At 42.5% G+C, this 27,022-nt stretch overlaps 1 protein-coding gene across 1 annotated transcript in view; it reads right to left on the bottom strand.

Annotated features, from left to right (window-relative positions):
* Positions 1 to 1,267: 1,267 nt before the first annotated feature.
* The window catches only part of spock1 (SPARC (osteonectin), cwcv and kazal like domains proteoglycan 1), a 633,015-nt gene continuing 607,260 nt past the window's right edge, over positions 1,268 to 27,022 (bottom strand). The window contains exons 9-11 of the mRNA XM_028812997.2: positions 22,516 to 22,578; positions 12,371 to 12,508; positions 1,268 to 9,907 (exon numbers count right to left, since the gene is read on the bottom strand). Of these exons, the coding sequence (XP_028668830.2) occupies positions 9,717 to 9,907; positions 12,371 to 12,508; positions 22,516 to 22,578 (392 nt within the window). The 3' untranslated portion in view covers positions 1,268 to 9,716. The remainder of the gene's footprint in view (positions 9,908 to 12,370; positions 12,509 to 22,515; positions 22,579 to 27,022) is intronic.

Raw genomic sequence — 27,022 nt, 5'->3', positions numbered from 1 at the left:
CGGGATTGGTTCCTGCCTTGTGCCCTGTGTTGGCTGGGATTGGCTGCAGCAGACCCCCGTGACCCTGTGTTCGGATTCAGCAGGTTGGGAAATGGATGGATGGAAGACAAGAAATCTCAGAGCCAAACATTCGAAAAAGTCGTTTTATTTAATAGAGAGAAAAACACAAAATTCAATCACGGGCAGTTATATGTTGCTTTGTCACGATGAAAGTCCAAACACAGAATCAATCAAAATTCAATGCGATATTGTTTTACAGTAAGTTTTACAGTTTAAAAAGTATCTGCATGTTAATTACAAAGCCAAATAGAACGAAATTGTATTATGCAACGAATACCTCTAACTCAACATGAAACATAATTTTCTTTCAATTTATTATGTTTTACTATTTTTTACTATGGTTAATCACTCACTGTAATGTAAAATAGTTAGGTCTATTATGCATATGTAACAATTCCCATGAAAATAACAATCTGTTTAAATCGTGCATGCACATCCCCATACGCGAGCGTCAGAACCGCAGAGAGGCTAGCATGTAGCGCAGGCATGGGGGTTGGCGAGTGAAGCAAGCAGGGGGCAAAGCCCCCTAGTATATATTAAACAATAGCAGCGGCCCTAGCACTGACCCCTGAGTGAACACCACTCTTAACATCGGCCAGTTCTGATGAGGTTCTTCACACCATCACCCTCCTCTTCCTGTGTCTGAGCCAATTCTGCACGCATATACACACAACACCTTGAACTACCACTTCTTTCAGTTCGTTGCACAATCTCTCATGTGGCACCTTATCAAATGCTTTCTGAAAGTCCAGATAAATAATCTCATAAGCTCCACTTTGATCGTATCCTTTTGTTGCTTCCTCTCAGAATTCCAACATGTTGGTAAAAGATGACCTCCCTCTTCTGAACCTGTGCTGACCTGTAATGAGCTGTCCGCTGTTTACTTTATCCAATAAAGCTATGGATTATAAGAATGGCCACTTACCTTACAAGCCAGTACGTCTCTCAGGTTGTTACCCAGCCGTTTTAAAGCGTTTTCACACCTACCTCCATTAGAGCAGGTTTGGTCCCTCCATTCCAGTTAGCAGATCTTGGTCCAAGTCTTTCCATCGTCAGCAGTTCAACTCCACACTTCTTCAGGGCTTACCATCCTGTTAATTCCATCCAGGTGACATCCATTTCACTGGAACGCTTTGCCTGTGTGTGGGCTCGTTGAAGTGTTGTGCTGATACCTTCTCCATGAAGAATAAAGCACATCAGAGGCAAGTAGTGGACAGACTCAAATTTATTAGGACAGACAAAATGGGACAGATACATTCAAATTAGAAAGTCATCTGAAAACATCAACATTCCGGTTTTAACTCGAGAAAAAAAACATTCAAAGCTCACGATACAGTTTAAGTCTAAAGGTCTAGAGATCGAGCTACACTGAAGACTATTAAATAAAATCCCCTTGATGCAAGTAAACGCAGCCAGAGAGCCACAGATGGCTTTAGATAGGTTTTTTTTTTTTTTTTCTGTTTACAAAGTAAAAATAATAAAGTCAACAAATGAGAAATCGGCAAAGATGGCCACCGATGCTACCGTGCATTGCAGACTATAGAGGTGCCCTAATCTCAAATGTACGTTTGTTAAATGAAAAGGGTGAGGACTCAACTGATGTCCGTTGCTTTATGACTGGAGGTTTAGGTGACTGATGTGACACTTGGGAGGGGTCCCTAGGTGTTGTCACTGCCCTCTACTGTGCAAAGGCTGCTTGAAACCTGAAGGACCCCCGCAGCTCTTTAGTTTCTAAAAGCACTTAAAGGGTCTTTATTCACGGCGCCGTCTCCCGAGACTCCACACATGACGGATGGGTGTAATTTACAGCGCGGCATGGGAAGACGGAGAAGTTCTCTTTGCTGTTGTGCTGCAGATATTTACATTGAAAAGAAAAGCACTTTAGAAGTTTTGTTACAAAATGTCATCCCGTGTGATTAGCTACTTTACCTGTGATGACTCGCAGAGTGCTACATTAAGTAAAGAACTGTGCAGATGATTATAGTCAAACCTACTCAATCCATTCCAGCGTCACTCTTGGGGGGTTTGGGGGGGGGTCAGTACTGGAAAAACGGCAGGGTCCAGCTCTGGAGAAGTCATCAATCAACCACTGGACCTGCACACGCAGATTTCCACTCAGGCACTGACAACGTGGCCAACTTAGTGTCACCACTTCACCTAAGCCACAAGTCCGGGGGATGTGGGAAGAACATTCATTAGGTACAAAAAGGACTTGGATGAACCTGAGATGATGGATCCAGGAAGTAGCAGAGCTAGCCACTGAGCAACTTTGCTGCTCTCCTACTTATATATCATGTTTGTGTCCGTACACTTGGAAACATGAGCATCAAGGGAACATTAGGATTGCATTTTGTACGTCCATCCATCCATCTATTTCATAAACCCACTTTATTCTAAATAGGGTTGTGGGGAATTTGGAGGCCATTCCAGAAAGCATCAAGTGAAAGGCTGGAATGACTTCCAGACAGGGCGCCAGTCCATCACAGGGTGAACACATACCTCACATTAGGGAAAATTTAGCAATGCCAATCCACCTATCCTGCATGTCTTTTGGACTGTGGGAAGAAACCAGAGCTCCTGCAGAAAACCCACACATACAAGGGGAGAGGAGAACATGGAAACTCCATGCAGGGATCACCTGTAATATGAACCCCAGTCTCCTTGTGGTGAGGCAGCAGCACTACCACTACACCACTACAGGCTATTGTTCTTGACTCTCAATCTTGAAAACCAGATGGAAGTAAGCTGCTGCCCTATGCGGTGTTTGTGGTGGAGACACACAGCTGAAGGTGTGATCTGTCTATGTACTTTTGACTCTACCAATTTTAAACCATATTTATTGATTTATTTTTGGGAGGGTCTTTTTCCATCCATCCAGCCATCTAAATAGTTAATACAGTTCTTGGTCAAGATGAAAGCTGTACTGCCTAAGAAGGACCAGAGGAGATGGAAGATGGAAATAATGAAGGGCCAAAGTGAGGATAAAACTAAGTTGGATTCAAAACCAGCCGGCCTCTAGATAATCAGGAATGTTCAATCAGTTTTAAAAAATCTGGATGGACTGTCACCCCTCATGACGTGTCTTGGCCTGGCCACAGGCTCACTCCTATACAGTAGAGACAAAGCTGCCAGTGAAGCTAACAGACATGTCTATGGGATGTGAGTACTCAAAGAAAAACCAACATGTGCACACAAGGAGAACATGCAAAGTCCATGCAGTGTAAAGAATGATCCATTCACTACCTACACTCTTAAAAAGTAAAGGTCCCAGAGTGCTTCCATAGGGGAACCATTTTTGGTTCCCACAAGAACCATCTACATGAACATTCCACACAGAACCTTTAGATTCCCTAACAGGGCTCATAAATCATCATTATTAGATGGGAGTAGATTTGTTGAATTCAAGTGGGCTCATGATTTGTAAAGGAGAGTAACACAGACCAGGTCTTTGTCTCTTCATATCCTGCCAGGCAGGCTGCTATACGTTAAAGATTTCTATTTTGGGATGGACAGTGTCAGTCCTGGAGCGCCACAGTGGCTGCAGCTTGAGTGTCTTAATGAGAAGTCAATTATTGCTGTTGATGCGCTTATTGCTGATGCATCGTTTTTATGCTTTATTTTAATTGTCTCGCTTGTTAAGATTACCCACCATGGTTTGCTTATTTTAGTCGGAAACGGCTGCATTCCCCATTTCTGTTAGCAATAAAATACAAATGACAAAGTAACAAGCAGGTGTCCGTCTAAATTGTTTCCATCTACACCCGTATGTATTCATCGTGGGCTATCAAGTTTGATAAAATATTTGAATGACTCAGAATTAGTCATCTGTTTCGGGTTACAAATCATTGGGATCATATCCTTGAAAAAGAAAAACAAACATCTATGATATAAGAACGACCTGATCTGGCAGAAGAAGCCATAAAACTAAAGATGATCAGTTATTGTCCAGGACTGGTTTCTAGTTAAGGAGAAATCTGCAGCCACCATGGCCCACCAGGACTGATTTTGCAGACCCTTGCCTTAGACCAAGTGGACGCTAACGTTTATGACTCAATGCCCAGGGACTTTGTGGTTCAGTATACTCTCCATCAAAATCTTGAAACACATACCGTAGACCAATAGCCCACCTAACATGTAGATAAAACTATTGTATATACCGAGGGGTCGAACTCCAGTCCAGGGCCACAGCGGCTGTAGATTTTCATTCTAACCATCATCTTAATTAACTTCTTTTGCCTTTGTTTTAATTAACTTGACTCTGGCCTCTTAGTTGTTTCTTTTTCCTTATTTAGCAGCAAACAATAACGTGATACAAAATGAGCCACCGCATGACCAGCTCATATGTGCCCGTCACACAATATCTGAAAATAAAGAAAGGTGAGGGTCTCAGTAAGGCTGATCTTTCAAGTCACCCAAACAATTTAATGGTGTTCTTAGAAAAAACAGAAAATCAACTGTTTTTGGAATGTCTGCTGTGGCAGAATGAGAGCGGCAACACACCCTGGAATTAACGGGCTTTAATTAACAGCAAGAATCGGCTTCTCATTAAGAAATTGGTTAGAGCGAAATTGGTTGGAATTTGAAGCTCCAGTTTTGCCGGTCATCTGTTGGCTTGTTTCATGTGTCATTTCTGTTTGGCTGTCATTTTAATAAAGACGAGAATCAATTCAGAGGACAGAATCCTTAAAAACAGGGCTATTAAAATGAAGGGAAAAGAAATGAATTAGCAATGAAAACTGGTCACTGATTAGGAAAAGGGGTTAGAATGAAATCCTGCAGCCACCGTGGTTCTCCAGGCCCAGAGTTCGACACCCCTGGTTTATACGATGTAGTCCGAGCTCCACTGCCATCACCGTTAATTGATGTGGGAGAAAATGAAAAAAAAAATCTATTAAGTGCGGATCGAGCTTTAGTTATTATAAGAGCAGGTTGAGAAGAGCCTTTGATTCACTTCTAATTGGCTGCTGTTCCTTCAGGCCAGGAAGCGAGCCACCGAGTGATGCCAGAGCTCAGTGCTCTGCAGCAGCTTGTCAGCTTCAATAATTAGTTACACTTCCATGTCCTGCCCGACCTGAGATTATTCATTATTGTAATGTGAGAAGAGATGAAAAAAATAAGGATAAGTTCATGAAGGTCCTATTGGATATGCGATCCAGTAAGCGATCTTGGACTTACAGCAACAGGCACAACTTCTCACAGGGCACACATGTCACACTGGGCCACTGCTAATAATGCTTTAGGATAAGACTAATGGGAGGGCAAAGCACCTGACCTCATGTGAAATGATCAGCAGATATCAAGATCAAGAGTGAAGCTGGGCAACGAGAGGAATACCAAAGTAACTTCAACAGAGTGAGCAGGTAGAGCACATCCGTTAGTTAGGATCTCTGGCTCCAGACGGCAGAACCTGACCAAGAGAAAGGTGAACTAAGAGTGAGTTGGGGAGACATGGACCATGAAGAAGGAGACAAAAGACACGACCAAGGAGGTAAAAATGATGAAAATCAATTGGAGAATCTGCACTGATCTGTTTAGTTGAAGCTGTTTTGTATTATCCTTTCTCTAAACATTTTTTAGAATTGATGATATCAAGTGGGGTTTTCTGTGCCAGTCCATCACAGGGCACATTCATGAAAACAACCCCATGACAGGCATCTGTTAACGGTTTCTGCTTAAAGAGCTAATTCTGTCTTTTAATTTGGGATGAAACGATGGCTACATGGAACCTGGGATGAGCTAAGGTGGGAAAAGCCAAGTGCTGGATACTCCTGCATTCTGTAAATTTTTATCAGGGTGCGTTTTTGGTATTTTCCGTAAACACGTAAGTGACAGGGTCCCATCAGTGGCTCTGCGTGAAAGTGGAGTTTCAGACTCCATAGTGGAGTAAGAAACTGGCAGACAACTAGAGAGTTAAACTCAATTTACACTTAGTGCATTAGCCTTGTGTGCAGAGTGCGATGAAAAGTGAACACGCACTCCGCGACCAAAATGCAGTTATACTTATGGTGGCCGTGTTTGGTCAATGTCATATAACAGATGGCTAAGCTTGAGGAGACAGCTGTGAGCTGTGCCTGTTATGACTGGCTTTAATAGAAGTAGATAACCTGCCCAGCTCTTTTAGAATAGGTGGTATATCCTTCTCGCTATATTTGCCCCTTCTTTTACTTTTCTTCTTTGATGGATTTGCCCCTTACATTTTTCTGTGTTTACTTACCTACCGCTTTGTTTTTTTTAGTGCTATTTACAATTTCCTTCCATGAATCTGTTCTCACCTGAGCACCTTTGCAGTTCCGGACAGACAGGTATCATCCGGGTGCCTATTTGCCTCACTTCTGCCACCAGCCTCTCCATAAATTTCACCATTTTGGAAATGCGGTGCCACATTTGCATCACCAAAAATTCTGGGGGTGTGTCTCAGTGTCGTACAATGGTATTGTTAGTGAGCCCCAGTGACCACTGGGGACATGTTAAGTGCAAACCAGTCCTCAAAATGATGGAAGCACCTTCTTGACCTGAGCATCCCATAGGGTGAAATGTTCTGTCCAGTAACGTTAATGGTCCACCTTACACTCTTCATATTGTGGAAGAATATATGCTCAGTTTGTAGGGGTCTCTTCAGGGTTTGTATTCAGCTCTGTTAACTTTAAATCCTTTCACTAGGAAAATATATGCTGTTGTTCAACAATAAGTAACAAACTGAATTTCATGCATGTCAAATAGTTTCATACTAGTTATTTTCTTTAAGTGTTAGCCAAATCTGTATCTTTATAGGTACTTATTAAGGATAATATACTTAGAAAATATATCCTGAATACATAATATATTATATATTGTGGAGATAAAGTCAGAGCAGCGAGATTGCGTTGGTTTGGACATGTGCTGGGTATATTGGGAAAAGGGCGCTAAGGATAGAGCTACTAGGCAAGAGGAGAAGAGGAAGGCCTAAGAGAAGGTTTACAGATGTGGTGAGAGAGGACATGCAGGTGATGGGTGTAACAGAACAAGATGACGAGGACAGAAAGATATGGTAAAAGATGATCTGCTGTGGCGACCCCTAACAGGAGCAGCCAAAAGAAGATGAAGAAGATACTTATAAAATATATCCACAGGAAGACATTGGAGTTATTAGGAAAAGGGTGCTAAGGATAGAGCTGCCAAGTAAGAGGAAAGGAGGAATACCTAATAGAACGTTTATGGATTATGGATGTGGTGAGTGAGGACATGAAGGTGATGGGTGTAACAGAACAAGATGACGAGGACAAGAAGATCTGGAACAAGGTGATCTGCTGTGGTGACCCCTAATGGGAGCAGCGGAAAGACGACGAAGAAGATAGTTATAAAATATATCCACAGGCAAACATTAGAGTTACGTGAAGGCAAAATTTTGTTCTTATGAAAGGAATAACTTAACAGTCCAGGCCGTTACTGATTAGACAATTAATGGTCCCTGTAAGCAATATAGCTGTTAAATGTCTGCTAACTAAGGGTCACCAGACATGACCTAACTCTTGTACGTATGAACTACACAGGTTGACATTTATTTATGGAATGGCAAAGGGGGGGGTTAGCTATAAAGGGTGTACACTGTGTTAACTGACCATTCAGAACTTTACACTAGTGGTCTGGATTAGCATTAATGCTATTAAAGAACTCCTTTGGTTCAGTTAAAACATTGTGGCTTATTTTCTTCCATATTGGGTGGTGTGGTGGCTAAGAAAAAAGCTTAGGGTTATGGAAGAGTTATCTCCCTCAGGAGTCATGACAACTATTAAGTAGGTTTGTCTCGTAGCGATCAGGTTTTGCTGCAGGGAGGGTGTCGTTTGTGACACTATGGTATAGCGCTGCAGGCCACAGCCAGACCCTTCCTGGAGTTTGTGTTGTGTGAACCATGAGACATAAAAATGCAATCTGATTGACTGGTCATTGGAGCTCCTGAAATGAACAAAACCTAGCTGCAGACCTCCAGAGATCTGCTCCATTGAGGAGCTAATCAATGTTACGTGATTCACCCGGTCATGTTCATCTTTCTCCTCACGTCCATTTCAAGGTGTACTTTGCTCATCATTCTCATAAAACATAGGGTTACATTTAGGGTTGTGGGAGAGTTATTGGTAATGATGACTATCAAGTAGGCATTGTCTTGTAGTGATCACATCTTGTTGCAGGTTAGTTACACCATGCTGCAATGCTGCAAGCCACAGTCCGACCCTTCTTAGAATTTTCACTGTGGAAATCATCTCACAAAAACATGCAAACTGATTGGCTATTCGGTAGAACTCCCAAATTGCAGCGCACCAGAGGTCTGCAGCTAGACCCGTCTCGGCCAATGAAACAAAATGGCAAAGGGTGAGATCTAACGCGTTAAAATAGAACTCCCCTTAATGGAGAGGATTAGTCAAAGAAGTGCATTTCCCCGAGAATATGAATGTGGAATTGTATTCATTTTCAGGGAGCTGCCTCTAATGTCTCCGCAATGCACGATCAGGCCATGGGGACGCATTCAGAAAATGTTTACAAAGTCCGACGAACCAAAAAGACACACGACTGCACACGGTAGCAAACACTGTACATGCTCATTGTGATCGGCATACTGCGCCTGTTTCATTACACACTTGAAGGAACTGACTGCAGACTATCCCGTGATCTCATCCCGTCAACCCATCCTGCCCCTCTGGCGATATGGCATGTTTTCAAAGCAGACACGTGACATAAGGAGAGCGAGTTCTTAATAGCCTTAGGTGCACCTAGTGGCCAAGAGGGCCTCTTTAGTAAGTCGGTTCAGATACAAATGTCTGCTAAGTGAGAAATTGTAAATTGGGATCTTGACGGTTCCGCCTCCATTCTTCCTCTTACACTTGCTTGCGGATCTCAGTGCCAGGACTCCACTTGAAAAAGAATTAGCAGATTGTATTATGGACCTGGACCGGTATGTTACTTACAATGAAACCTAAAATCGAGGTGCATCGGTTGATTTGGCTGTTAACAACAGAGGGTAAATGGCTCTCCTGTTATGTCCCCTACCTACAATTGTGCTCGCTTACTAGCATGTTGGTAGTGGCCGAGTGCTAATCGAGTTTGTCCAAGTCACCCGAAACTAATCGCCTCCTGGTTTCCGTTCTTGGGCCCGAAAATGTTAGTCATACAAAACCTGCAACTGAAAAAGCCATGCCTAAATGTCAAAGAGGCAAGAAAGCCATTGGTCAGTTCACAACAGAAGATGTGTCCACAAGTCTCTCATTAGTAGCGTCTGCGCCATCAAAGACCTGATTGGCTGTAACCTTTTTGAACTCTGGCAGTATTGTGATACTGGCGTCACCTGTCGGTTGGCTGTAGAAGTAAAGTGAGAAACAGGAATTTCTCACAAAGAACTCACACCAGTGGACTCTTAGGCCACCACGGGAAACTGTCAGTCAAACAAAAGGAGTTAGAGAGCGCGGTTAGAGTCGTGAGAAAGTGTGCGTAGAGGAGAGAAAAAGATTTTTGTTCTGTTGAGTTGGTACAGTTTAAAGGGGGTTGTGTTTGTTTTTTGTTCTTTTTTTTTTTTTTTTTTTCTTTCTTTTTTTTTTTTGCTCATTTTACATTGCGAAAAAAAGTTACGAGTGGAATGGCTTAAGATCTGTGCAGTCAATGACAGTCCCTGAAATGGCAGCCGGCCACTACCAGACATAGCCAGTCTCGTCCTCTTTATCGTCTTCCTCATCCTCGTCGTCCTCAATGGCGCCTCGTGGACGAATTCGGGCCTTCTTTTCTTTCTGTTTTCCTGCCCGCTCTCGGTCATCTTCTTGATCGTCGATGAGAACCACAGCACCACCACTGCCAAAATCTCCAGAGGTCTCCTGATCTTCATCTACAAACCAAAAGAAAGGAGAAGAATGGTGAGCACTCCTGACTCAGCCTCAGACAGACCTCAAATTCACAGAACACTTCCCCTTCCTATTTTACTTCTCATATGTAACCATCTATCCATCCATCCATCAAGAGCTCCAGAGAGCCACAGCTTGGTATTTAGTATAAATGGCAAAGCAGTCCAAATCATGGTGGAAATTCAGAGTGATCAGCTAACTTTGGAGTGTTGGGAGAAACTCTCAAAAGGCAGGGTGGCAATGTTACCCATGTTTAAGTGAATGTTCAGATTGATGGGTCACAACCCATTCTATGGTGATGTTCTGCTCTGCTTTCATGTTAAGCCATGGCTTCCTGTTAACCCACCTACAGTACAATGGAAAGGGTGGGTGAACTCGGAGATTGGGTAGAATGGATGTAGTTTGTGCCAGTCAGGGATGGGTTAGCACACTGAATGAGATGGTGGTTACCTCAACCAGCAGGGTTGCCTTCAGAATGGATGGACCACGTGGATGGATGTCCCACCCAACATGGGTGGTCAGGGCCATCTTAATGTATGGGCACGCTGGGCAGTTCCCCGGGGGTCCCATGAGCATAGGGGCCCACGTTTATTCTGATTCCTATGTATGTTTCTGTTTTACTTAAAAACAGGGGCCCCAGTGCTCTACTTTTCCCAGGGGCCTATGAGGTTGTGAAGACGGTCCTACGAGTGGCATTTCTTTTCCTGTTTGTGAGGCTGCTATAATGTAAGGACAGAGGAAGACTACTACTCAGGACCATGTGCTTGTCCCGGTTACACTGCCTGGTAGAACAGCTCTGCTGGAACTCCCATTTGTACACCCGTACGGCAGCATTAGAGCTCTGGTCCCTATGGGCACCCCTGGCGGAAGACTTGAGTCATGTGAGGGAGCTCACCTGTCCTATAGAAGTTCTGCTCGACTCAAAAGTGCCTCCCGGTGAACAGGAAGTACTTCTGAATCAGGGTTGAGCTCCTCCACCCCACCCGGGTGAATTGGAGCCGGGAGAGGAGGAGGACAAAGCTTGCTTGGGAAAGGGTGGAGGAGAAGTAGGAAAAGAAGAAAAGAAATTTATATCGCTTATCATGCAAGAAAAAAGACAAGTTTTAAGGCATTCCTCGACAAACCCGGGACTGTTGTGAGTCTATAATCTTCCTTCAAGAGTAATGCAGAAAGAAAGTAATTGAAGACGTTAAAGCGCAGGATAACCACAGTCTCCTTAAATCAATGACCTTTTAAAGTATTCCCCTTTATACATTGTCACATGCGTGACAGGCTTACTTGATAACAATAAAACCCCGGGACACCTGGGGGTGGTGTACTATAATGGTATCTCTTCTTCTTCTTGTAAGGGAAAACACAAAGAGATTCTCATAAAGGGTCTGGGGCACCTGAAGGCAAACCCCATATATTGAAAAGAAAAACGTGTGGCAAATCGCTCATTCATTCAATTCAGAGGGGAAACTGTAGAAAGAATGATTGACAGGCCAACATACATGACATCACTTCCGGTAACCAACCAACTGTACCCGCCTCTTCCTCCCAGAAACCATCATAGCCATGCTATCATAGCCCACCATCATTGACTATCTCTGTGTGGAAATCGAGTCTGTCCCAAGATGGAGGTATCTTCGGTTATGATGGTTTCTGGGAGGAAGAGGTGGGTACAGTTGGTCGGTACCCGTAAGTGACGTCATGTATGTTGGCCAGTCAATCATTCTTTCTACAGAGTTTCCCCACTGAATTCAATGAATGAGCAATTTGCCACACGTTTTTCTTTTCAATATACGGGGTTTGCCTTCGGGTGCCCCAGACCCTTTATGAGAATCTCTTTGTGTTTTTCCCTTACAACAAGAAGAAGAAGAGATACCATTATAGTACACCATCGCCTGGTGGCACGGGGTAATATGGTTATCAAGTAAGCCTGTCGCATGTGTGACGGTGTATAAAGGGGAATACTTCAAAAGGTCATTAGTTTAAGGAGATTGTGGTTAGCCTTCGCTTTAACGTCTTCAGTTACTTTCTTTCTGCATTACTCTTGGAGGAAGATTGGTTGGTCAGTTGGTCAGTACGCCAAAGTGACGTCACGGATTTTGGCTCGTCAATCATTCTTTCTACAGTTACCCCTCTGTAGAAAGAATGATTGACAGGCCAACATCCATGATGTCACTTCTGGGTACCGAACAACTATACCCATCTCTTCCTCCCAGAAACCATCATAGCCAAAGATACTGGCATCTTGGGGCAGACTCGATTTCCACAAGGAGATAGTCAACGAATGAGCGATTTTATCACACGTTTTTCTTTTCAATATATGAGGTTTGCCTTTGGATGCCCAAGACCCCTTATGAGAATCTCTTTGTGTTTTCTCTTATAGCCCTAATTATCACTTCTATTTATATGTCTGATTGTTTGTTGGTAGGCATTGTGTGACCAGTTGACCCGCTTACCACATGTCGGATTCCCTTGCTTCCTGGAGCCTGCGATCTCATTGCCGTATTTATCAACACACCAGCACTGCCCGGTGCTGCCATGGCACTGCGTCGGCTTGTAGTAACCCTCATCGTTGCAGCGTGGGACAAAAACACCTAGAAGACACAGATCACGGGTTTATGGATTTATCAATCAAATAAGTAATATGAGATTTTAAGCACTGAAGACAATGATAAAGAATTTTAAAAACATTAGAGCCAGATGTGGAAACCAGGGACGCTCCAGCCGTCCCAACCCGACACAGGCAGGCGGAGACACGAGGTCCAGCACAGCACAGTTTTATTTTTAAGTGGGGAACGCTATTTTCCCTCCCCACCTAAACAGCAGCACAGTACAATCCATCCATCCATCCATTTTCCAACCCGCTGAATCCGAACAAAGGGTCACGGGGGTCTGCTGGAGCCAATCCCAGCCAACACAGGGCACAAGGCAGGAACCAATCCTGGGCAGGGTGCCAACCCACCACAGGACACACACAAACACACCCACACACCAAGCACACACTAGGGCCAATTTAGAATCGCCAATCCACCTAACCTGCATGTCATTGGACTGTGGGAGGAAACCGGACCACCCAGAGGAAACCAACGCAGACACGGGGATAACATGCAAACTCCACACAGGGAGGACCCGGGAAGTGAACCCAGGTCCCCAGGTCTACCAACTGCGAGGCAGCAGCGCTACCCACTGCGCCACCGTGCCGCCCCGCACAGTACAATACAACACCAAATTCAGTCCCTTTTTCCTTCTTATCTCTCTCCTTTCTGCCTCCAGCTTTGTCCCTCTTCCTCCCGAATGGAGTGACGCGCCTCCTTTCATGTTACACCTGGGAGTACTCCAGGTGGCTCATCGGGGTTAACTGGAGTCACTCCCAGGTGTGATGGAAACCCAAAGTAGGGTTCTACAGCTCCCCCTGGAGACCCCAATAGAGCCCAACAGGGCCGTGCCAAACTCCAACTCCCAGTGTGCCCTGAGGGAATCTCCCAGGAGGACTGCCTTCTAGTGTCCCGGGGAAGGTAGTGCCTTGTGGATGCCCTGGTATCCCGATCGTGGACATCCATCACACAAGATAGGGTTCATTTGTGTGCCCGTCCTTTCTGTTTAGTCTGAAAACCATTGAATCTCTTCCTGGCATGTAAATCCAATTAATTTTCTAGAAGCAAGCATTAAGATTTATACACCCTGACACAAACCACACTTTTTAAAATTGCTCTTAGTCATTTCTGTGTTCCTAGAACATTGGAACACTCTAGACGAGAACAGGCCATTCAGCCCAACAAATCTCACCAGTCCTATCCACTTATTTCTTCCAAAAAAAGGTTTTGAAAGTCCCTAAAGTCTTACTGTCTACTACACTGCTTGGTCGCTTATTCCAAGTGTCTATCGTTCTTTGTGTAAAGAAAAACTTCCTAATGTTTGTGTGAAATTTACCCTTCACAAGTTTCCAACTGTGTCCCCGTGTTCTTGATGAACTCATTTTAAAGTCACAGTCTCGATCCACTGGACTGATTCCCTTCATAATTTTACACACTTCAGTCAGGTCTCCTCTCAATCTTCTTTTGCTTAAACTGTAAAGGTTCAGCTCCTTTAATCTTTCCTCATAATTCATCCCCTGTAGCCCTGGAATCAGCCGAGTCGCTCTTCTCTGTTCGAGCAAGTACTTATGAAGGCTTTGAAATCACCAGGACAAGAGAAACCCCAACTGTGCATACGGTTTGCCTCATCTTCATGTCTAGTTATGCAAGACGTCAAACTTTATGGCCTGCTAGCCCTGAAACCCCTCACTTTCAGGCCATTTCTGAACCCTGTTTTGTACAGGAAATTACACGTTTATGATAAAGAGTAAACCAATGGGTGTCTGTAGCAAAAATGATCAGAAGGACTTGAAGTTGTGAGTTAAACATCCACTGGCCCCCAATGCACGGGTGTCAAAATCCAGTCCTGGAGGGCCACATTTCAGACGTTATTTTAATGTTGGACGGGTTTGATCAGACTGAGTAAAATAAGCAGAAGGATGAGGACTGGAGATTTTTGTGAATGTGCAGTGATGAAAATGGGAGAACAGTACGATTAAAATGAAATGTGTGATCCCGGCATTGGACTGTGGACTGAACACATCCATGTCACTGCCCTGCAGGGCCATCTTAATGCATGGGCACACTGGGCAGTTGCTGTTAATAAATAAATCCTATACTATACTAAACTATAAATATTTGTTATTGTGTTACAAGTGGACATTGGCATTCACCTCTGATTTAGTATCACGGTCACCTCTGCAACATCATGTGCCTGCATTTGTACGGATCTCGCACACTACATAAAGTAAAAGCGTATATATTAACGTCACTTCAACTCAATTCTCTGCAATGAAATTTCACAAATGTTTGTGTTGAACATTTGATTAATAATAAAGAATTCATAGTAATTTCATACTGTGCCATATCTCCATTTGTATGGTTTGCCAATTGAGTATCATTTATAGGCGGCACGGTGGCGCAGTGGGTAGCGCTGCTGACTCACAGTAAGGAGACCCGGGTTCACTTCCCGGGTCCTCCCTGCATGGAGTTTGCATGTTCTCCCTGTGTCTGCATGGGTTTCCTCCAGGTGCTCCGGTTTCCTCCCCCAGTCCAAAGACATGCATGTTAGGTGCATTGGCGATCCTAAATTGTCCCTAGTGTGTGCTTGGTGTGTGTGTGTGTACCCTGCAGTGGGCTGGCACCCTGACCGGGATTTGTTCCTGCCTTGCGCCCTGTGTTGGATGGGATTGGCTCCTACAGACCCCCGTGACCCTGTAGTTAGGATATAGCTGACTGACTGACAATAAGGAAATACAAAACGAGCTGCCACATTGACCAGCCGTGCCAATCACACAATATCTGAAAATAAAGGTGAAGGTCTCAGTAAGGCTGATCTGCTCAGGTCACCAAAACATTTTGACGATGTTCTTAGAAAAAACAGAGAAGTCAACAATGTCTGCTATGGCAGAATGAGAGCAGCAACAGGCCATGGAATGAAAGAATGGAGTTTAATTAACAGCAAGAATTGGCTTCTTATTAAGAGATTAGTTGGAGTGAAATTGGCTGGAGTTTGACGTTCCAATTTAGCTGCTCATCTGTTGGCTCGTCTCACATCTCATTTCTGTTTGGCTGCCATTTAATGAAGAAAGGAATCAATTCAGAGGACTGAATCCTTAAAATCAGGGCTGTTGAAATGAAGGGGAAAGGAGTTAATTAGCAGTTAAAACCGGCCACTGATTAGGAAAAGGGTTAGAATGAAAACCTGCAGCCACCGTGACCCTCCAGGTCTGGAGTTTGACACCTGTGGCCTAACGGAATATGAGAGATCAAAGCTCCTTCACAAAACTGATTGGTAATATAGTCATGTGGAGTGTCATTTTCTGCTATTTCGAGGTTACTGATCATGAATATGATACTATTTTTGATATTCTATTCTTTATCGGTGGTTCTAGCCCTCTAAGAGCCACTCCCAGTAGGCTAATAATGACGAATTTCAAACGTAAGCCTTTGGTGCTCCTTATTTTGACTATTTCAAAGTCAGTAATTATGATTATGATATTTTTGATTTTTAATCCTTGACTAGGGATGAAGCCCTCAATGGAACTGTATCAGAGGGTGACACATTTTTATTACAATCGAGAATATTTAGATTTTAAACATTGTCGCACATGTGTCGTACAGGGCAGCTTAAAGGCTCTAGTGGTGGTAATTCAACAGAGATCCACAAGGTGGCAGTGCATACTAAACGCCTCTTCTCTTCCTCCTTCCACAGAGAGATGATTGACAGCCCGACCAACCCTGACATCATTTCCAGTGTCCGTCCCCCTGGACCCGCCTCTTCCTGCCTGGCCTGTACTTAACACAAAGTGTCATCACCTTTGCCAGTTTAGTCTGAGACTCGTATCCTGTAATTAATTATTTTGCATTTACAATATGCGGGGTCACCGTGTCGCCCCAACTTTTTCTTTTGTCTTTGTCATCTTTTAGAACATTTATACTGAAGCACATATTTTACTATTTAAAATATCTGATGCAACTATTCTTATTTTTTACACACATCTACTTCATGAAGTAAGTCATTGCATTTCTTATGAACACCCCAAATTAGGGAAGCTTATGCTAATTCAAAATTTTTTTTTGTGCTAATGCAAATAGGCCATGGAAAAATAATAAATGATATTCATTTTGAACAGATCCTTTTCAGAGATGCAGCCAAATTTATTCCACTAAAACCACATCGGCTTAGGGGGAAAAAAAAAAAAACTTAATTGCCATTGTAACATTTTCAAAGTGAGTTGGCCTGAAAAGTGTGCACATAGCCACCCAACCGCCATTATAATCTGTCAGTCACCCTGCTGCAGTGACACAGCAATGACAATGGCCTTATGGTTAACATCTCCACCATACACATGATTTACCTGTATATTACAGACTGCAAGTTACAAATAAACAAAAACTCCACCCAGATGAGTTTCCAAAGGCATTCTAACTTTATATGTAGACCCTTGTATATTTCTAAATGCAGGTCTTCATGTCAAGCCCATATTCATCTGAAGGCTAGCTCATCACATTCAGGGGTTTTGCTCACCAGCCTCCTCACGATGTCAGTCCTTACACATTACTGTCCTCGGCGTACTGGCAGAAGCAAAGGAAAAATAAAATTACTGGCAGCCGGGCCAAGCCTGAAGAGTCCCTGGATGTCATGTATTGAGGACTGTGTGTCTGGGTAATGCTGAAGTGGTGGACGGTTCTTATTAATTTATTTTGATTTAAAGCAGTGCTCTGTGATAACAATACTCTCACAGACTACAAGAATGGATAGAAGCATTTGGGGAAAAGATAAGTCAGCAGGCATTGTGCTGATTTAATGAGACCAGCCGGCTCTGACCATGGAGGTGACGCGCCGCTCTGCTCTATTCATCCTCGTCTGCAATAGCCTGGCAAAAATTAGACGAAAAGCTGACGTTCACTTTTTTTTTTCTCTTTATTATCATCTTTGTTCGTCTGTTTATTTCAGTGCTCTTTACTTGGTGGTACATTACAGAGGTGAAATAATTATGATGCATTTACAACGTAACTGAAATGAAAGGCGCAGTTTATCACTGCAGGTTTACTCTGTTTACAGGTTAACATACAGTAGGGAGATATTTCAAAAGATACAAGTTGAACTTGACAAATAGACATGAAAGGCGCTATATGACATAGAAAGATAAGGCACTGTAAGTAAGATTAAGAGATAATACCTCTATAATTTGGAAAAGGTACAAGAAATAAGGTAAAGACAAATATAGATAGATGTGAAAGGCACTATATATCTATCTATTTGATGGATAGATAGATGTGAAAGGCACTATATATCTGATAGATAGATAGATAGATGTGAAAGGCACTATATATTTGATAGATAGATAGATGTGAAAGGCACTATACATCTGATAGATGTGAAAGGCACTATATATCAGATAGATAGATAGATGTGAAAGGCACTATATATTTGATGGATAGATAGATAGATAGATAGATGTGAAAGGAACTATATATTAGATAGATAGATGTGAAAGGCACTATATATCTGATAGATAGATAGATGTGAAAGGCACTATATATTTGATGGATAGATAGATAGATGTGAAAGGCACTATATATCTGATAGATGTGAAAGGCACTATATATCAGATAGATAGATGTGAAAGGCACTATATATTCGATAGATAGATGTGAAAGGCACTATATATTCGATAGATAGATGTGGTAGGCACTATATCTGATAGATAGATAGATGTGAAAGGCACTATACATCTGATAGATGTGAAAGGCACTATATATCAGATAGATAGATAGATGTGAAAGGCACTATATATTTGATGGATAGATAGATAGATAGATAGATGTGAAAGGAACTATATATTAGATAGATAGATGTGAAAGGCACTATATATCTGATAGATAGATAGATGTGAAAGGCACTATATATTTGATGGATAGATAGATAGATGTGAAAGGCACTATATATCTGATAGATGTGAAAGGCACTATATATCAGATAGATAGATGTGAAAGGCACTATATATTCGATAGATAGATGTGAAAGGCACTATATATTCGATAGATAGATGTGGTAGGCACTATATCTGATAGATAGATAGATGTGAAAGGCACTATATATCTGACAAACAGTATGTAAATTTTGGAACAAAGACATTTTTTCGTTGATTTAGCCCACTGCCCCACAGTTTAAAATTACAAATCACACAGTTGAGTTGTGATTAAAGTGCACGTTCAGCGACTTCATTTAAAGGTATCCGTGTTCATTTCATTCATACCATGTAGATATGACCACATTTTTTCTACATGCCCCCCCCCAATTCAGGGCCATGTTTACCATTCATCATGGTATCTCGTGGGTGGCACTGCTGTGGGTTTCAGTACAGCTTTTATGGTGGAAGTAAATGCTACTCCGCTGTTAAACAGTTGACCTCATTTTTGCTCCTGAAGTTCCCAGCTACATTGCTGCCTCTTCACTAGCACTGTAATCACAACATATACAATTGTGAGGACTACAGAATAATTATGTGTTGAAGTCTCTGACAGCCAGCATCTCTAGCGCAGAAGGCTGTCATTGAAGAAGAATGGCTCACTGGCTCTCACAGCAAATGAAGTGCCTAAGAGTGGAAAGGGCAGGTGAGCTCGGCAGCAAAGACCGCAGCTGTGGGTAAAACAGAGCCGCCATCAAAATCAGAGAGCTTGAGAGGTAAGACCTGACGAGGCTCTATAGTTTAGTGTGGCCTCTTAGTCGCTTTAGCCTGGGGCGCTCATTTAGTCAGCAGTGGGTTATCAACTTCCATTGGTTCACCAAACTTGTTTTATTTCAAATTTGTTTCACAGGCTGCTTTTCAGAATGTAAAAAAGTGGATTCAGATTATTGAGCAAATGTACTTTTGCCTTTCTTCTTCTTTTAATTTACAGTAGTTTTCCAATTTCTTTCTAATGTCATCTTCACAATCAGCTGCCAAACACCACCCTGTTTTTATTACTTCACTGTATGCATAATGATTTTTAAGTTGATTTTAACAAATAAAGATTGCTACTACTACTACTACTAGCATACACATTAGTAGTGGTAGTAATATTAATAATAGTTTTATCTTTCAGTTTTCTCAAATGGTGGGGCAGTGAGGTGGTCTTTGGCAGGGGTTTTCTTTGTCTTGTATAATATAATCCACCTTAACAAAAGGACAAGTGTCTGTGTATCTGTGTGTCCATTCAATTGCTGTGTGTCTGTTATATGCTGTTTGGTATGGGATTCATGAAAGCACTGCTGAAGTATGTAATGTTCCCTCAGTTGGAAAGAAAAATGCAATTTATGTTTTGTTACCACATGCATTATAAAACACAATTCAATAGAAGGTGCCCTGCAAAGTTAATCCTAAAAACTGACGGGTGGACAGAAATCAGCTTTGTGTTCCCTCAATGACAGTATAAACTCTATATAGTCATATCTCCTGGGCCAAACCGAGGTAAGGGATACCACTTTGGGGGGAGAAGAGGTGCTGTCACTAATGATATCATCTCTTTCCCCCACAGCTTTGAAGAAGATGCCCAGTGACAGCACTCAGCCCCAACTGTGACACCCAGAGCAGGTCCCATCCCTTCCAATCAGGACTCCATAACAAAGGGATGGCCCCCTGAAAGGTGGTGTCTCATTGAAGACTTGTAGTCAACAGCAAACAAGCTCCCTTACGAGAGTCAAACCCCAATGATGATAACAGAGGACTCTGTAAGCGTTGACTGACAGAAAACCAAAAATGCTTCTACAGTAGGTTAGTATATACAGGTGCTGGTCATAAAATTAGAATATCATGACAAAGTTGATTTATTTCAGTAATTCCATTCAAAAAGTGAAACTTGTATATTAGATTCATTCATTACACACAGACTGGTGTATTTCAAATGGTTATTTCTTTTAATGTTGATGATTATAACTGACAACTAATGAAAGTCCCAAATTCAGTATCTCAGAAAATTAGAATATTGTGAAAAGGTTCAATATTGAAGACACCTGGTGACACATTCTAATCAGCTAATTAACTCAAAACACCTGCAAAAGCCTTTAAATGGTCTCTCAGTCGAGTTCTGTAGGCTACACAATCATGGGGAAGACTGCTGACTTGACAGTTGTCCAAAAGACGACCATTGACACCTTGCACAAGGAGGGCAAGACACAAAAGGTCATTGCTAAAGAGGCTGGCTGTTCACAGAGCTCTGTGTCCAAGCACATTAATAGAGAGGCGAAGGGAAGGACAAGATGTGATAGAAAAAAGTGTACAAGCAATAGGGATAACCGCACCCTGGAGAGGATTGTGAAACAAAACCCATTTAATAATGTGGGGGAGATTCACAAAGAGTGGACTGCAGCTGGAGTCAGTGCTTCAAGAACCACCACGCACAGACATATGCAAGACATGGGTTTCAGCCGTCACATTCCTTGTGTCAAGCCACTCTTGAACAAGAGACAGCGTCAGAAGCGTCTCGCCTGGGCTAAAGACAAAAAGGACTGGACTGCTGCTGAGTGGTCCAAAGTTATGTTCTCTGATGAAAGTAAATTTTGCATTTCCTTTGGAAATCAAGGCCCCAGAGTCTGGAGGAAGAGAGGAGAGGCACAGAATCCACGTTGCGTGAGGTCCAGTGTAAAGTTTCCACAGTCAGTGATGGTTTGGGGTGCCATGTCTTCTGCTGGTGTTGGTCCATTGTGTTTTCTGAGGTCCAAGGTCAACGAAGCCGTCTACCAGGAAGTTTTAGAGCACTTCATGCTTCCTGTTGCTGATGAACTTTATGGAGATGCAGATTTCATTTTCCAACAGGACCTGGCACCTGCACCCAGTGCCAAAGCTACCAGTACCTGGTTTAAGGACCATAGTATCCCTGTTCTTGATTGGCCAGCAAACTCGCCTGACCTTAACCCCATAGAAAATCTATGGGGTGTTGTGAAGAGGAAGATTGTTGGGAAGACCCAACAATTCAGAAGAGCTGAAGGCCACTATCAGAGCAACATGGGCTCTCATAACACCTGAGCAGTACCACAGACTGATCGACTCCATGCCACGCCGCATTGCTGCAGTAATCCAGGCCAAAGGAGCCCCAACTAAATATTGAGTGCTGTACATGCTCATACTTTTCATGTTCATACCTTTCAGTTGGCCAACATTTCTAAAAATCCTTTTTTTTCATTGGTCTTAATTGATATTCTAATTTTCCGAGATACTGAATTTGGGACTTTCATTAGTTGTCAGTTATAATCATCAACATTAAAGGAAATAAACATTTGAAATACATCAGTCTGTGTGTAATGAATGAATCTAATATACAAGTTTCACTTTTTGAATGGAATTACTGAAATAAATCAACTTTGTCATGATATTCTAATTTTATGACCAGCACCTGTAGAGTAAAGATCCCCATTTCTAAAAACAAAAATTTACATCATTATTAACCACATCCACAACATAGTAAGCAAATGATTCTTCATACATTTAAACAATTACCTAAACATTATGCTGAAGCATTACATCATAAAATCATAAAGAAAGATAGATAGATAGGAAGTGAACAATATAAAGTCAATAGATACATACAGTGCGTACATACATAAAGAGGCTCCATATGAAAAGGTGGATTACAAAGCAGTCTATCAGTTTCAATATTAAAGAGATTATATAAAATTAATAGATACAGCACTGTGCGTGACTTATTAATAAGTGAACATTAATTGTATCCTTAAAACTGAGTTGACATGGTATAAATATGTATTTCTAGAGTCCGGAAGGAGCCTACTTAATAAATTGCCTTTGCTAAAATGCTTCAGGCCAGTCACATGTAAATGCCGACCCACGGTGATTAGAGGATGTCACCTCTTTGAAGGATAAAGCTGGATACGAATGTCCTTTTTATCTGGGAAATGAGTGATGGGGTTTCATGGCAGAGCAGCACCTGTTCTCCCTGAGCCCAGGTGTTCACTCGCCACTGTGTCCCCATCCATCAATTACAACTCGTCTTTGACGTGAGCTAGTTGTCAAGACAGCACTCACCTACTAGAGTCTTCCGTCTGCTCTGGTTTTGAATTCTATTCATTTCATTTTGACATGGAAGACCTAGAAAGATATCAAAAGAGACAACATTACTTCTCACATCATTTTCACCTAGTAGAACAGCCATTCAGGGAAATCCGTCTAAATATAACTGTCCTTACAGAACACTTCAGGTTCACATTTCACTGCTTAGCTAAGAGGTAATGGATATCACAAGAACAAGGACACAGAGTAACAGAGCAAGTATTCCCCAGTGCCGCTGCAGGTTTCCCTCCAGTCTCTTTTGTTCCTTTCACAGTTAAACAGAATGACAACTCTGACCTCAGCTGGCGTGTATGTGCGTGCCCTGCAATCGTCAAGTCCCGAGTTTGGATGGGTTTGTGTAAGGACAGACTACAGCTCTCCATAGCCTTAGGTTTCTTAAAGTAGATTAAGAAAATGGATAGATACTAAACGAAGACTCATCTTCAGTAATAAATGTTCTTTCTTGTGAGTGACTGCACTTCATGAATGATGTATGACTACGAGAACCTCTATAAATCTTCTGCCTAGAGCGACAAACTCAGTCTGGGATGCCTAACCCAGCAGCACATTATACAGCTCCTAATCAGAGAAGATGTCAAATTTGCTGCTCTCATCACCTGAAGATGTCTGATTCCACTACTATAAATCGCAGGGGATGTCAAATTAGACAACAGTTGACGACTTTCCTGCAAAGTTTGAAATTCCCGAAGTATCGGAAGCTTGCCACATTCTGACAGCCAATGGCTTGCTCTCTGACAGTGATGGTGCTGTAGAAAGGCTTTCCAGGTACGGTGCGTCTAGCAGCAAATCTGCTCTTATTTTTCTCTTTCCTTTTTTTACATTCTGTTGTGGTATGTAAAGCATGAGCCATGTCTTCTGTTTTTACCATTACTTACTACTTACTTATTACTTTACCATTACTTATTTCCTAGAGCCCATATTTTTTATTTTTTTTCCATACAAGTGTGTTTGTTTTGCGAGTTTTTTCTTATCTTCTTAGTCAAGTCAAGACTGAGTGGGGCTTCCAAAAAAACAGGCCTGTTAAAGCCCATTGAGGCATTCCTTACGTGATTTTGGGCTATTCAAAAAATAAATTGTTGTGCGCATTGCACTTCTACGTGAACGCTTATCGATTGTCAGCTCTTGCATGCAGATGGTCTTCGGACCTAAAGACAAAACTAACCCTGATTGTCTTTGATTTTGTCGGGTCGAGCCATAGACTGGTCTGACTGAATCACTAGGGACGTCAAACTACATGACCAGTAGTCCCAGCTGCCCCAGTCTCAGTAAGACAATGTAAATGAAGTCAGTGACTGAAGATCACGGGGAGAATCGGGAAGGGTGTTGTGCTCTTAAGGGTGTAAAGTGCTGACCATCGAGGTATTTCTGACTCTACAGCCAGAGGTGTCTAAATTATGTGTTATGTTTTCTTTGTATCACATTTTTTTATTCTTCTCCCGATGATCCTGACCAATACGTGAAGAAGTTTAGCAATATCCGTAAAAGATCTGATGGCTGCCTACATCTATAACATCAGAGAATATAGCAGACTCTAAAAATGTGAAGTGGGATGTATTTAACATTCCCATATTTACTTGGTAAACACTGCCGAAAAGGGCGAATATCTGGAAGCAAAGATAAAACTAGCAAGCTCATCTGTAGACAGAAAAGGCCGAGATCCAAACTGAGGACTAAAGTAAGGTGGGCTGAATTCATATAATGAGAAATGTTCAAATGTTTTCATACAAGTTGTTTGAATCTCATATGGCGAGCTCAGGTATTGTGATATTTGGGTACTACAGAGAGCCGGCTTACGCCTCTTACTTCAGACGTTATTTTAATGCTGGACGGGTTTGGTCGGACTGAGTAGAAAAAAGCAGAAGGATGAGGACTGGAGATTTTTGTGAATGTGCAGTGATGAAAATGGGAGAACGGTACAATTAAAACTAAATGTGTGATCCAGGCATTGAACTGTGGACTGAACTCATCCATGTCACTGCCCTGCAGGGCCATCTTAATGCATGGGCACACTGGGCAGTTGCCCGGGGGCCCCATGCTAATCTATGTATGTTGTGACTTGCTGTCAATAAATAAATCCTATACTGTACTAAACTATAAATATTTGTTATTGTATTACAAGTGGACATTGGCATTTGCTTCTGATTTAGTATCACGTCACCTCTGCAACGTAACGTGCCTGCATGTGTATGGATCTCACACACTACATAACATAAAAGCGTATATGTTAACGTCACTTCAACTCAATTCTCTGCAATGAAATTTCACAAATGTTTGTGTTGAACATTTGATTAATAGTAAATATTTCATAGTAATTTCATACTGTGCCATCTCCATCTGTATGTTTTACCAATTGAGTATCATTTATAGGCGGCATGGTAGCGCAGTGGGTAGCGCTGCTGCCTCGCAGTAAGGAGACCTGGGTTCGCTTCCAGGGTCCTCCTTGAGTGGAGTTTGCATGTTTTCCCCGTGTCTGCATGGGTTTACTCCGTACCTGGCTTCCTCCCACAGTCTAAAGTCATGCCTGTTAGGTGCATTACCGATCTTGGTGTGTGGGTGTGTGTGCCCTGCCCGGGGTTTGTTTCCTGCTTTGCACCCTGTGTTGGCTGGGATTGGCTCCAGCAGACCCCCGTGACTCTGTAGTTAGAATATAGCGGGTTGTATGATGGATGGATGGTATCATTTCTATGTTGAAATTTTTAAGTTTTTCAAGGCTCATGTTATATTGTTCAAATGTTTGTGTTTTTTTTTTTTTTTTAATCTGTTTTTTAATGTTTGGAAGTACCAATACAATAAATCCATCCATCCATTTTCCAACCCGCTGAATCTGAACACAGGGTCACGGGGGTCTGCTGGAGCCAATCCCAGCCAACACAGGGCAGAAGGCAGGAACCAATCCTGGGCAGGGTGCCAACCCACCGCAGGACACACACAAACACACACTAGGGCCAGTTTAGAAATGCCAATCCACCTAACCTGCATGTCTTTGGACTGTGGGAGGAAACCGGAGCGCCCGGAGGAAACCCACGCAGATACGGGGAGAACATGCAAACTCCATGCAGGGAGGACCCGGGAAGCGAACCCAGGTCTCCTAACTGCGAGGCAGCAGCGCTACCACTGTGCCACCGTGCCGCCCAATACAATAAATATGTTACATTTTATCAACCATTTACATTGTTATTCCTGTGAGTGGTTGCGTAGTTAGGGGCCGCAGTGCACTGCTTTGCCCGGGGGCCTATAATGCTGTTAAGACGGCTCTGCTGCCCGGGAAAGTACGTTGCATCATCCTGGCCGACTCAGCAACAGAAATGATTTCCAATATCTCTTTGATGAATCATTCTTAATGCTGGTGACTTTGAAGAAGGAATCAAGGCCTATCAGGCCTGTTCTTTTTGTGGACATTGTTCTAACCAAATGCTAGTTAGTCAGTCAGTCAGTCAGTCAGTCAGTTTCCAACCCGCTATATCCTAACACAGGGTCACAGAGGTCTGCTGGAGCCAGTCCCAGCCAATGCAAGGCGCAAGGCAGGAACAAATCCCAGGCAGGGCGCCAGCCCACTGTAGAACCAAATATTAATGTCTTTAAATAGAGGAACAAACCTGTGGCACAATCCGAGCAGGTCTGACCCCATCTTATTGCCACCTACAAGCCTGTATTGACAGTAGCTGCTCTTATACCTAAGCCAGAAGTTTTTATGTGTGTTGGGGAGATTTATAGTTTGTTTTTATCATATTTATTTATTTTTTGGAGCTTATGTAAAGATGGATAGATAGATAGATAGATACTTTATTAATCCCAATGGGAAATTCACATTCTTCAGCAGCAGCATACTGATACAATAAATAATATTAAATTAAAGAATGATAATAATACAGGTGAAAAAAAAACAGACAATAACTATGTATAATGTTAAATATTAACGTTTACTCCCCCTGGTGGAATTAAAGAGTCGCATAGTTTGGGGGAGGAACGATCTCCTCAATCTGTCAGTGGAGCAGGACAGTGACAGCAGTCTGTCGCTGAAGCTGCTTTTCTGTCTGGAGATGACATTATTTAGTGGATGCAGTGGATTCTCCATTATTGATAGGAGCCTGCTGAGCGCCCTTCGCTCTGCCACAGATGTTAAACTGTCCAGCTCCATGCCAACAATAGAGCCTGCCTTCCTCACCAGTTTGTCCAGGCATGAGGCATCTTTCCTCTTAATGCTGCCTCCCCAGCACACCACTGCGTAGAAGAGGGCGCTCGCCACAACTGTTTGATAGAACATCTGCAGCATCTTATTGCAGATGTTGAAGGAAGCCAGCCTTCTAAGTAAAATTGTAATTTTCCCTTGGGGACAAATAAAGTATTATCTCTCTAATAGCCGGTACTGTCATCCCCATTTGTAGGTATTTTACAAACCATATTTATGGAAATGTATGGACGTCGTAGTTGATGACCTACATAATCGTATATTGCAGCTCTT

Source organism: Erpetoichthys calabaricus, chromosome 11 (assembly GCF_900747795.2).
Source record: "Erpetoichthys calabaricus chromosome 11, fErpCal1.3, whole genome shotgun sequence".
In the NCBI taxonomy this organism is placed as follows: domain Eukaryota; kingdom Metazoa; phylum Chordata; class Cladistia; order Polypteriformes; family Polypteridae; genus Erpetoichthys; species Erpetoichthys calabaricus.
The sequence above is the reverse complement of the archived record's forward strand: the minus strand, read 5'-3'. Positions and strand labels throughout refer to the sequence as shown.